General features: G+C 47.1%; 1 protein-coding gene across 8 annotated transcripts in view; it reads left to right on the top strand.

Annotated features, from left to right (window-relative positions):
• The window catches only part of DZANK1 (double zinc ribbon and ankyrin repeat domains 1), a 52671-nt gene extending 42273 nt beyond the window's left edge, over window positions 1-10398 (top strand). For 3 of the 8 annotated variants that reach the window (XM_070801040.1, XM_070801038.1, XM_070801033.1), the window contains 3 exons: window positions 8220-8270; window positions 8859-8933; window positions 9356-10398. In XM_070801040.1, the coding sequence (XP_070657141.1) occupies window positions 8220-8270; window positions 8859-8933; window positions 9356-9479 (250 nt within the window). In that variant the 3' untranslated portion in view covers window positions 9480-10398. The other 5 variants (XM_070801034.1, XM_070801039.1, XM_070801037.1 and 2 more) reach the window with 5 other exon arrangements.
• The last annotated feature ends 2139 nt before the right edge of the window (window positions 10399-12537 follow it).

Genomic DNA, 12537 nt, shown 5'->3' with positions numbered 1-12537 from the left:
CAGATGACCTGTTTCTCTTTGGTGTCCTCAGTTCCCATTCTTGCTTTATTGTCATTCTGTAAACTGACATCTTACCCATGGGTGATCTCCTTGCGTTTCTACTAAGTCTAGCTCGTGGCTGTATGGTCTGGCTGAGTGTGTGTAACAGTACTTTTTCACATCCCCCTGTGTTGTCTTGGTTACTGTTAACAGTTTATGGGTCATGTAGGATGGGGTTCAGAAAGCAGATTTTTCCACCGAGAGCCAATTCTGCTAGGACTGGTTAGTATTTGCTAGTTTGAAATGTTTGGGCCTGAGTCCTCCCGGCTTCCGTCTCTCAGCTGGATCCAGCACATGAGCTCAAGGCTCCGCTGAGATCTTTAGGCACAAGCCCCTCAGAGATCTGACTTTCTTAGAGAAGAGGCCCTTTGCAAACAAGGACTCACATGCTCTTTCACACCCCAAGCTGGTGAAGCTGATGGAGAGAGGTCACCCAGGGTAGTCTCTACAGAAGTAACCCCTGTTAAGCACCCTGGCAGGCAGTAGAAAGCCCCTTCCTAGGATTTCTGGCTCCCCAGTTTGTGTCTTTCTTACCAGAATAAACATACTCAGCAGAATGGGGATCTTGTTCAGTCGCTTAGTCGTTCAGTCGTGTCCAACTTTTTGCGACCCCATGGACTGCAGCACACCAGGCTTCCCTGTCCTTCACCATTTCCTGGAGAGAAAGTGGATGGCCAAGGAGTAATACACATCCTCCACCAAAGCTGATACCTCTTACCAGCAAACTTTAAAAGCACAACTGGAAGGCCTTACGAGGAGAGGGACATGGAGACGCGGTTTGCTTTTGGGCGGCAGCTGGGCTTCTTCACAGTTTCAAACTGTGAACAGTTTCAAACTTTGCGCCTCTGAGCTCTGCCCCAGGAGGCAGGTGAGGCAAATGCAGCTATCAGTGTACTTAGAGGTTCACTGTGGAGATGTATTGTTAGATAATTCAGGATTTACGCACAGAGAGTGTACCTTGATTCACGGAGATACCTAGATCGGGGTAAACAGTTTGCATTGTTATACATTGGTAGAAAAGTGTCTTTATGATACAAATTTACAGAGTACCATGGTGTACTTGCTGTGCAAAACCGTGTTCTGGAAGGTCTGATATGACGACGACTAGATACTCAGAGGAACAAACTCACAGCTTGATGTTCTGACATGAGGGTGTGTTCCATCTCATGCCCTTGCTGTGTTGGAGTCAGTCTGAGGAGCAGAGTATACAATGAAGATTTATCATTTTCCCAAATGGACTGTGGTTACTCAGGAAGTATTAATTACTAATCTGGAAGATGTAGCCATCAGCAACCCGGCCCCCCTCACCCCCACACCACCTTCATTCAATAAACTGAACACCCTCTGCTCTCAGTCTGGGGAGAACTCTGAAGGCAGGAGGTCAGGAGTCTACTTGGGAGATGCTCTGATCCTGTGACTAAATAAGTTCAAATGGGAAATGTGTGATGAAGCCCCCCCAGAACCCAAGGGTGTGAAGTGACAGGTAAACCTTCTACCACCAGGGAGGCGGGAAGGATGAAGGACGAGGAGGCTGGTGTTACCGAGACCTCCGTGGTCAGGCTCCCAGCATGCTGTACACCCCTCACCCTGAATTTGTACCTGGGTGGTCTCAGCTCCCCAAGAGAGGAACAAGCACTGTGTCACACGTGACCTGGTGGCCCTGGCACCTTTAAGGGCACCAGGAGCCACCCACACGTGTGCGGAGTAGACAAAGAATTCAAGTGTCTTAGAGCCCAGGAGATGTGACCTGAAAGACCTCATGAGAAACGTACACTTTGAAGGTGACCCCTGGGAATTTTGCTAACGGTTGGGGTGACAGAACAGTTTGGAGGCAGGAGAGAGCAAAATGTGGAGAAAATGAGCGTATTCTTCTCATCTGTCAAATGGGGGTGATTGTGCTCAAGTCATAGAGTTAGTGGAAGATGAAATGAGTGTTTTGAGGTGCCCGTGAGGAGCCTAATGATTGGACTCGTGGTAGCAGTCACGATGCTGTGGTAATGAAAAGGTGGGTTGTCAGGATTTGAGTGGAAAGTGTCAACTGCTCAATGATGGTCAGTGCATAAGACGGGGATGAGAAGGGCCAGGGAGAATAGCCCAAAAAGGTATTAGGACTGGGTTTAAGTTCTGAATTCTTCTGTTGCTGTTAAGAGATGTTGCCAAGCCCTCCCAGCTCCACATTTTCACATTAAGGAAAGGGCATGTGTATTTTATTAATGCCCCAAGCTCTAAGAAGATGAACTTCATAAGTGCTTCTTATACTGTAACATGTGTATGAATCACCCAAGGATCTTGTTAAAATGCACATTCTGTAGATCTGGGTGTAGCCAGGGATGAGATCCTGCATGTCTAACAAGCTTTCAGGAGAGGCCAGTGGTCCAGGTGCCACCATTTGAGTAGCAGGGATCAAAGCCCATTCTTACAAACACTGAGATGTTAAGAGACGGCCCAGCGTGGCCCTCAGTAAGGAAATGGCCTCACGGTGCTGTTCGACATGGGATTTTCCCCATGCCTCACAGGTCAGTGATGTTGATCTGCTCAAACAAATAATAATATCACCACCACCACCAACAGCAATATGAAGGCTGATCCCCAAATCTTAGTTGCCAGGAGCTACTGTATGCCTCAACCCAAAGGCAGATCTTTGGAAAGCCATGGGAATTCAGATGTAAGGCACACAGCCATTCTCACTTCCTGCCTCTGGAGAAAGATGAAGAGGAACTAGCCAATCACACCACCGATTTACCTGGGACCAGGGTCCTTGGCTGGAGAAGGCAGTGGCACCCCACTCCAGTACTCTTGCCTGGAAAATCCCATGGACGGAGGAGCCTGGTGGGCTGCAGTCCACGGGGTCACTAAGAGTCGGACACAACTAAGCGACTTCACTTTCACTTTTCATTTTCATGCATTGGAGAAGGAAATGGCAACCCACTCCAGTGTTCTTGCCTGGAGAATCCCAGGGACGGGGGAGCCTGGTGGGCTGCCGTCTATGGGATCGCACAGAGTCGGATACGACTGACGCGACTTAGCAGCAGTAGCAGCAGGGTCCTTGGCCAGGTAAGCTGGCGGAATGGAACATACATGAATGCTAAGATCTAAAATTAGATGAGACCTGAAACCACTGGGGTGGCTTGGTACTGAGAGTTCTGCTGTAGCAAAAACCAGTTGAAAGTGCTAAGTTTCTCACTTTCTGGAAAATGGAAAGTCATCACCTGGACAGTTCCGACTCTGGAGCCAGAATCAGGCAGGGGCTTCCCCATACCCACCGTTGGAGGCAGAGATTCATAGACATGTTTACCTGCAATTCTTGCAAGTCATGTGGGTCTAGGAGGCAACACTCCTTCCCCAAGTTTGTCTGTTCATTCTCTTCATTGGTGTATTCATTTCACTAGTGGTTTCTGAGCACCTACTGTGTGCTGGTCGCATTCTAGGCAGTGGACATACAGCAGTGATGGAGACAGACCCCGCCCTCATGGAGCTCAGAGTGTAGTGGAGGAGACAGACAGTAAACAAGTGAGCAGATGAATGAATCATTGCAGAGAATGCTAAGTGCTGCAAGGAAAATAAAGCCAGGTAAGAGAGTTGAGCATGGTGTGGTCAGGAGAGGCACCCCCAGGACCAGAGCAGAGGCTCCTAGAGTTAGTCTGGGACAGGCTTGCTTAGGTACAGAGCAGCGTGGGAGGTTTGTTTACCAGTTTCATCATTTCTGGACCTGTCCTAGTGACACTGTCTTATTTATGACTGGGCTGGCAGAAAGATTTCTTAAACTGTGTATGATTGCTGAAAACAATTCATACACACCAAGTAACTTTTCAATTGTATCAGAATAAGATGTGGACCTGACTGAAGAAAACCACATCCTGTGAAAGAGCTTGGCAGGCCTCGGCTACCTTTACCTCTTCATCTGCAGTTCTGTCTTCAAGGACAACTAATGTAAATATTTTAAAGTTCTCCTGGGAGTCAGCTATATCTCTGTCACTAAACAGTATACTTAAACTGGTCCTTCCTGATCTAGCATGCTCAGATAGCATCTGTTGACTCCTGCTGTGATAAATGGTGATTACACTTGCTGACCCCACCATCACGTTTTGATCATTCTGTTACTGTTTTTGGTTCTTTACTAATTACTGTGAAAATAACAGTGATAGTCCTCAACTCCTCTACATTGATTATCATCTTTCAGTGATATCACTTGACTGACCCGTGTGTACTGAGAAGTGTGTACAAGTACGTTCAGTTCAGTTCAGTTCAATCGCTCAGTCATGTCTGACTCTTTTCAACCCCATGAATCGCAGCACGCCAGGCCTCCCTGTCCCTCACCAACTCCTGGAGTTCACTCAAACTCATGTCCATCAAGTCGGTGATGCCATCCAGCCATCTCATCCTCTGTCGTCCCCTTCTCCTCCTGCCCCCAATCCCTCCCAGCATCAGGGTCTTTTCCAATGAGTCAACTCTTCACATGAGGTGGCCAAAGTACTGGAGTTTCAGCTTTAGCATCATTCCTTCCAAAGAACACCGAGGACTGATCTCCTTTACAATGGACTGGTTCAAAAGCATCAATTCTTTGGCACTCGGCATTCTTCACAGTCCAACTCTCACATCCATACGTGACCACTGGAAAAACCATAGCCTTAACTAGACGGACCTTTGTTGCAAAAGTAATGTCTCTGCTTTTCAATATGTTATCTAGGTTGGTCATAACTGTCCTTCCAAGGAGTAAGCGTCTTTTAATTTCATGGCTGCAGTCACCATCTGCAGTGATTTTGGAGCCCCCAGAAATAAACTCTGACACTGTTTCCACTGTTTCCCCATCTATTTCCCATGAAGTGATGGGACCAGATGCCATGATCTTCATTTTCTGAATGTTGAGCTTTAAGCCAACTTTTTCACTCTCCTCTTTCACTTTCATCAAGAGGCTTTTGATGAAAGCCTCCTCTTCACTTTCTGCCAAGTATGTATTAGTGCTCTATATCTTCACTTCTGTCCTTCCTTCCCCTTCCTTCCCACAACTTCTGTTAGTCAATAATTACACAGCACGAATCACAGTTATGTTTACTTGTGTTAACATAACTAAGATGTTCATTCTTCATCCATAGGTTGATTCCAATGGTTGAAAAGTATGGAGAGTAATTGCATTATAATAGCTACATAAATATCATTCATTGCTATATTCTGATTACATTTTATTGTTTGTTGGTTCAAGAAAACAACAACATTTACGCCTGTGAAATAAAATTTCCTTACCAGAAATGTCAAATGGATTCTCCTTACACACCATAAATTATTCAAAATCAGGCCACATTTTTTTTTTTTTCACAATCCATGACTAAGTTGTTCATGTTTTATGTATCTTTGATTCCTCTGGACTTTCTGATTGCCTTTGTTTTTTTCTGATTTGAAAAAGAACACACATTTACCACATCTGTAATCTTACCTTGTTCCTTACATTTTCAGTGCTTTTCCTCTTAGAGGCTTTCTTCTTAGAGTATACTTATTAGTCAGATTTTGTGTGGCAGCTCTCTGGCCCTGCAGAACAGTGGTCATCATGGCATTTCTTTTCACTGGAATCCACCTATAGTTACTCTTCACTCTTCCTTATTTCTTGGTTTTGACCCTTGTCAGGCTGGAGTGTGGGCTTAGGTAACCTCTTCAGAAAGGGTATGTAGAAAAAACTTTTGAGTCCTTGAATGTCAAGAATGACTTTCTTTTGTCTTCACTCTTGATTAATATCTTGATATTAATTTCTGTATTCAAAATGATTTTTCCTCAAGTCTTAGTAAGCCTTGTTCTGATTATTTCTAGCATCCAGCATAGCCCATGCAAATGCTACAGCGAATTCTTCCTTATTGTGACCTGTTTGTTCCTCCTGGAAGCATTTACCACTGATGTTCTGAGATTTCATATGGGTATTTTTTTTGATGTACTGTTGTTCATTCATCCAGGTGGCCCTTTCAGTCTGAAAAGTCATGTGTCTTTTCAGGGGAAGTTTCTTCTATTTTTTTTAATCTCTCTTTCTAAAATTCTTATGAGTTAATGGTGGGCCTCTTGAATTGACCCCCTCTATCTGTCTTTTTAAATTTATTTCCCCATATTTTTCATCTCCCTTTTTCTCTCTGTTTAAAGAGGTTTTCTTGGCTCTCTTGCTAACTACTCTTTATTTCAACAGTCAGCTTTTTTACTTTCTCAATTCAGTTCAGTTCAGTTGCTCAGTTGTGTCCAATTCTTTGTGACCCCATGGACTGCAGCATGCCAGGCTTCCCAGTCCATCACCAACTCACGGAACTTGCTCAAACTCATGTCCATACAGTCAGTGATGCCATCCAATCATCTCATCCTCTGGCATCCCTGTCTTCTCCTGCCTTCAATCTTTCCCAGCATCACGGTCTTTTCTAATAAGTCAGTTCTTAATATCAGGTGGCAAACGTATTAGGGTTTCAGCTTCAGCATCAGTCCTTCTAATGGATATTCAGGACTCATTTCCTTTAGGATTGATTGGGTGGCTCTCTATGCAGTCCAAGGGACTCTTAAGAGTCTTCTCCAGCACCATAGTTCAAAAGAATCAATTCTTTGGCGGTCAGCTTTCTTTATGGTCCAACTCTTACATGCATACATGATTACTGGAAAAACCATAACTTTGACTAGATGAACCTATGTTGGCAAAGTAATGTCTCTGCTTTTTAATATGCTGTCTAGGTTGGTCATAGCTTTTCTTCCAAGGAGCAAGCATCTTTTAATTTCATGGCTGCAGTCACCGTCTGCAGTGATTTTGGAGCCCAAGAAAATAAAATCTGTCACTGTTTCCATTGTTTCCCATCTATTTGCCATGAAGTGATGGGACCAGATGCCATGATCTTTGTTTTCTGAATGTTGAGTTTTAATATTTTCACTTTTTAACTTTTTAAGTCTCCTCTTTCACTTTCATCAGGAGGCTCTTTAGTTCTTCTTTGTTTTCTGCCATAAGGGTGGTGTCATCTGCATATCTGAGGTTATTGATACTTCTCCCGGCAATCTCGATTCCAGCTTGTGCTTCATCCAGCCCAGCGTTTCTCATATACCCTGGATATAAGTTAAATAAGCAGGGTGACAGTATACAACCCTGACATACTCCTTTCCCTATTTGGAACCAGTCTGTTGTTCCAGGAGAAGGCAATGGCAACCCACTGCAGTACTCTTGCCTAGAAAATCCCATGGATGGAGGAGCCTGGTGGGCTGCAGTCCATTTTGTCGCTAAGAGTCAGACACGACTGAGCAACTTCACGTTCACTTTTCATTTTCACGCATTGGAGAAGGAAATGGCAACCCACTCCAATGTTCTTGCCTGGAGAATCCCAGGGGTGGGGGATCCTGGTGGGCTGCTGTCTATGGGGTCGCACAGAGTTGGACATGACTGAAGTGATTTAGCAGCAGCAGCAGCAGCTGTTGTTCCATGTCCAGTTCTAACTGTTGCTTCTTGACCTGCATACAGATTTCTCAGGAGGCAGGTAAGGTGGTCTGGTATTCCCATCTCTTTAAGAATTTTCCACAGTTTGTTGTGATCCACACAGTCAAAGGCTTTGGCATAGTCAATAGAGCAGAAGTAGATGTTTTTCTGGAGCTTGCTTGCTTTTTCTATGATCCATCGGGTGTTGGCAATTTGATCTCTGGCTCCTCTGCCTTTTCTAAATCCAACTTGAACATCTGGAAGTTTACTTTCTAAGAGTGCCTTTTGGTTCTGATTGCTTCTTCTTCAAAGCCTCTGTTTTTGTTTTATGTTGTCTTCAGTCATTTTAAATTTTTTTATGTTTGTGTGTCTCGGTTTTTTCTCTTTGATGCTGCCAGTTTTTCTCAGATGTGCACAATCCTTTATCATCCATTCAGGTTTGCGAATGGGAAATGGGCTAGGTGGGTGGGAATTCTGTGTATATAGCAGGAGCTTATCAAATGACAGGGGGCTTTGCGAGTCAGTGAAGCTACTCTCAGGCTGGGACAAGTGGAAGGCTTCCCTCTGGGCATGGGAGTTGCTGACCTGGTTCTCACCATGTATCATCTTCAGAAAAGAGGCCACCAAACTTTTTCTTCACTGGGATACGTTTATGGCTGCAGATACATCTGCACGTGCAGGGGACGGGGTGGTCGTGTTGAGGGAAGGACCAGGGGCCAGGAGAATGCAGACCTTCAGCTGCTCATCTCATTTCTGTCTCCAGCCATGACTCCCACCTTCCATCACTCCTGCCACCTCTGATCAGGAGCCTTTCGTGAGTTCTGGAATGCAGGTACCACCCCTTCCTCCACTGTGACAGCCACTGCTCCCTCACTGGGCCAAGCTGACCAGGCAACGTGGAGAGAGAGTCTGGCACATAGCAAAATATGCTGTCTGACCTCTCAGGCCTGCCCTCAGGGCCCTAAGGCTGGTGTTTGTTTTCATATCACACAAGCCACACTCACTGAAGCCAAGATCATTGTCCCCACACAAGAATAGGAGCCTCAGCCCTGAAAGGTTATTGTCATAGGACAGTCACCAGGATTCAAACCAAGGGTAAGACCATGTCCCACACATTCCATGAACTCTTGCAGGAAACATACTAACATAGTGTGTATTCATATAAATTGACTACAAACCAGATCCTTGTGGGATTCCTCACTTTAAAACTTTCTCTCTGATATCAAAGCTTACCCTGCTAATCTTCCAAGGAAAGGAGCAGAAAGGGGAGAGTCAAGAGATTTTCCTGGGTTAGTTAAGTAGGTCATGGGTGAAACCAAGGCCCCGTTGTGCCTGCTCCCTCTCCAGTCTCTCGAGGATTCTAACCAAGGATTTAGCCAGGGATTTTTTCCCACCCAAACAGGCTCCAAAATACAGCTCTTCATGAAGCAACTCTGCTTGGCCGGGCAGGAAGGGAGTGCATCGCTGCCTTACTGGGGTACGTTCCTTGGCCTCTGGGGGACACTCCAACTGCCACAGTGATCCCCCTGTTGGTCTGTGAGGATTTCAGGGGGTCCTGGTGCCCAAACAGCTGACCCAGTGAATGGGGGCCACCATCCCACCACGGCTCCCAAGGCACTAAGGGCTTTTCAAAGCACAATGAAAATGCTGCCCCCCTTGAATCCACCTGGTTGTGGGTTGTGGAGGCTATGGGAACCCTCTGTCAGGACTGGCATTGGACGTGTGAGATCGCAGAGCCTGTCAGAAGGGCTCAGGGTAGAGCCGCCTTTGAGGGCTGGGTCGTGGTGGCCTCTCGGGGAAGTTTGGGACGGGGGCCCGGGAGCCCCAGCAGCAGGGAGGAGTCAGGCCCTGAGGCTCAGGGACTGGAATCCGTCAGCTCACCCCCATTTTCCTTCTCAGATGCAACGCCAGCGTCCAGAAGAAGAATGCAAGAGGCCAGACGGCATACGACCTGGCCCTGGAAAGTGGGGATGAGCCCGTCACCTCGCTCTTTGCTGCTAAGCTTGGCCTGGATGAACGCTAAGCCTGAAAGCCCCACAGGCATCATTCAGAGAAGTCACCCAGCTCCGGCTGTGCTGTGTTCGCTTCCTTCCAAATGCATATTCGAGGTTTGGAAATCGAGCTTGAGAGCCACTCATAAGATTTTAAAAACTATGTGACAGTGTAAGCCACCCATGCCCTCACTCCCTGAGTATTTCCCCAAACGCCCTGGATCCTGATGAACGTAGTGTACACTAGTGGTGTGTTGCTGCTTGTCTTTGCATTTGCTCTTGAATCTTAATTTATTTCTCAGTACACAGTAATTGCATACTGTTGTTCCGTCTTTAAATCGTGTCCAACTCTTTGTGACCCAGTGGACTGTAGCATGCCTGGTTCCTCCGTCCTTCACTCTCTCCCGGAGTTTACTCAGATTCGAGTCCCTTGAGTCGCTGAGCTATCTCACCATCTCCTCCTCTGCCACCCCCTTCTCCTTTTGCCTTCAGTCTTTCCCGGTCTTTTCCAAAAATTGCATATGGTTCTAAGCAAAGAAGTGTAAAATCTCGTGAAGTCTCCCTCCCATGTCCGCCCCACGACCACTCACTCCCTTCCTCAGACCACCAGTGACCTCCGTGTCAGTTGTGTGTTTCCAGAAGTAGCGTAGGATTATATAAGCAAGTGTATGTCGTATGTGTCTGTGTTCGTGTAGAGTACACGTAAACGTTAAGTGAAAGTAACACACCTATATTCTGTCCCCTCTTCTAAGACAAGTAGTGGGAAACCACATACTGCTCTGCATGTTATTTGCTTAATATATCTAGTAAATTGGTTCCAAAGTAGTGCATAAAGATTGAGCTTATTAGAGTCTTTCCCTATGAAGCTGAACTCATCACTATTCGTATTGTTATGGCTTGTTCTCTGGTTGACAGGTAAGCTTCAAATAAACCAGTTACAGGAATGTGAAACTGTGATTCATTCCTTTTTTTTCAGATTATCGTCTCAGTCTTCGTGCTAATGTGCTAACGTTGCCATCACAGAGTCTCAGAATTGTTCCTTTTAACCTCTGAAAATAGGATATTCGTTAACTTAGAATAATTAATTCATGACCATAAGTGATAGACCCTGTCAGGGTGGCTGCTGGCATCGCCGCCTGCACTTCCTTTCCCAGGGTGGACGCCTGTTGGCAGGGGGATGGGTGCAGAGTCAGACGGGAGCCCCAGTGGGGTTGTGGGCTTGAACGGCAGTGACCCTGGCTCCCAGGTCAGAGGCCCAGTGGCCACATAAAGGGCGCAAGGGACAGGGGAGTCAAGTGAACCCCCAACCCATCTCCCTCCCCCTCACATCTTTCAGGAGAGCCAGGGCCCCTCACAGTAGAGCCCGTTGGGGCGAGGCCCCCTAGAAATGGGTACTGAGACACTTTGGGGCAGAAGAGGGTGGGTGTTCACTGGGGACCAACACCTGTGAGAGGAGGAGGTGGGGCAGGTCAGGGGGCACTGCCGGTGGCCACAAACACACCCACCTACCCACACCCCCACCCAACGGCCCCCCGGCCGCCACCACCTGGGCTGCTCTAGTGGCCTCCCCGCAAGGCAGGCGGCCGACGGCTTCCCCTCAAGGGAAGGTCCCAGAGGGTGAAGCCGGGTCCAGCTGTTGATTTGATCACCTGTCCCAGGAGCACCCACCACCATTCCCATGGCTCCTGCTGTGCTCAGCTCCCCAAGGTGTGAGAGGCAGGACCATCAAGAGAGGCGGGAGGTTGGTTCAAGATGGCAGACACATGTACACCCATGGCTGATTCATGTCAATGTATGGCAAAAACCACTACACTATTGTAATTAGCCTCCAATTAAAATAAGTAAATTTTTTAAAAAAAGAGGTAAGGACTTTGAGGGGCCACGTTGGGAGTAAGTACACAGAATGAATCCAAGTGAGTCAGTGAGAAGTTGTCTGAAGAAGGAGGCTCTGTCCTTAGTCAGCAAGCTCCAAAAAACACTTTCCTTCCTTTTCCACCACGGTTGCCTAAAACGGATGGTTACTGTGTAGATTAATATAGAAAGTATATGTCAGCGAAGTATTCAGAGTTAGCTGTTAGCTCTTTCCCTGGCCATTTTCTTAGCTATGTTAAGTGGACATTTATACAACAAACAGATCCGGATTTGGCTCCTCATGTTGAAGAAATTAAATTTACTACCCGCTCATCCCCCGGTGCTCTCAGGCCTTGGACAACTTCCTCATCACGGGACAGGGGACCCCAGGCTTCTTTCCAAGCCCTACCGCCTCCCCGCATCCCGAGCCTCCTGGGTACGCCCACCTGTCCCTGCTCCTGCCGTGATGACATCACATGTGTGGATGGGGTGGGGGTTGGACAACTAGGTGAAGGAGGGGAGCACTCACGCCCCTGCCTGGCTCCTGAGCTGGGACCTCTTATCCCGCCCTCAGACTGGGCCGACACCGCCCATGCTCCTGGTTCTCCGGCCTCTGTGCTCAAACTGGAACCAGGTGGCCAGCTTCCCTGAGTCTCAGCTGCGGACATCAGGAGGTGAGGATTCTCAGCCTTCACGAGGAGCGCTATCCAGTTCCTGTAATAAATCGCTCCCTATTATAGTGTACGTCTATCCCATCGGCTCTGGTTCTCTGGAGAACTCTTGACTCGTGCAGTGCTTTAGTCTACTGTCCTTTTTCTTTGATATTCAGCCCCGTTTTCACTCTTTTTCTTTCTCAAATGGGGTACAACATGCCAGGGACCGGGCGAGACAGGCTGGTCCAAGGTGATTCCCAGTGAGTCACGTGTTTGGGAATACCAAGGGCTGTTGCTTCTGAGACTGGATTATCTTATGTGGCAGAGGTGACAAGAGCCTGTGATGTCATTTAAAAATAACAGTAACAATTAATTCATTTAATCAAAAGGGGGATTGTCCCAGGTGGGCCTAACCTAATCAGTGGAGCCCTTTAAAACAGTGTTTCAAGGTCAGAGACCCGAAACAGCGGAGTCTCTTGTGGTTTTGAAGAAGCAAGCTGCAGGTGGAGGGGCTGATGGTGGCTTCCTGGAGCTGAAGGCCGCACCATTGGGAACTGAACTTGGCCAGTGACTAGTGACTGGGCTT

Source organism: Bos indicus, chromosome 13, assembly GCF_029378745.1.
Source record: "Bos indicus isolate NIAB-ARS_2022 breed Sahiwal x Tharparkar chromosome 13, NIAB-ARS_B.indTharparkar_mat_pri_1.0, whole genome shotgun sequence".
NCBI lineage: Eukaryota > Metazoa > Chordata > Mammalia > Artiodactyla > Bovidae > Bos > Bos indicus.
Note: the sequence above shows the minus strand (reverse complement) of the source record. Positions and strands in the feature narration are given on the sequence as shown.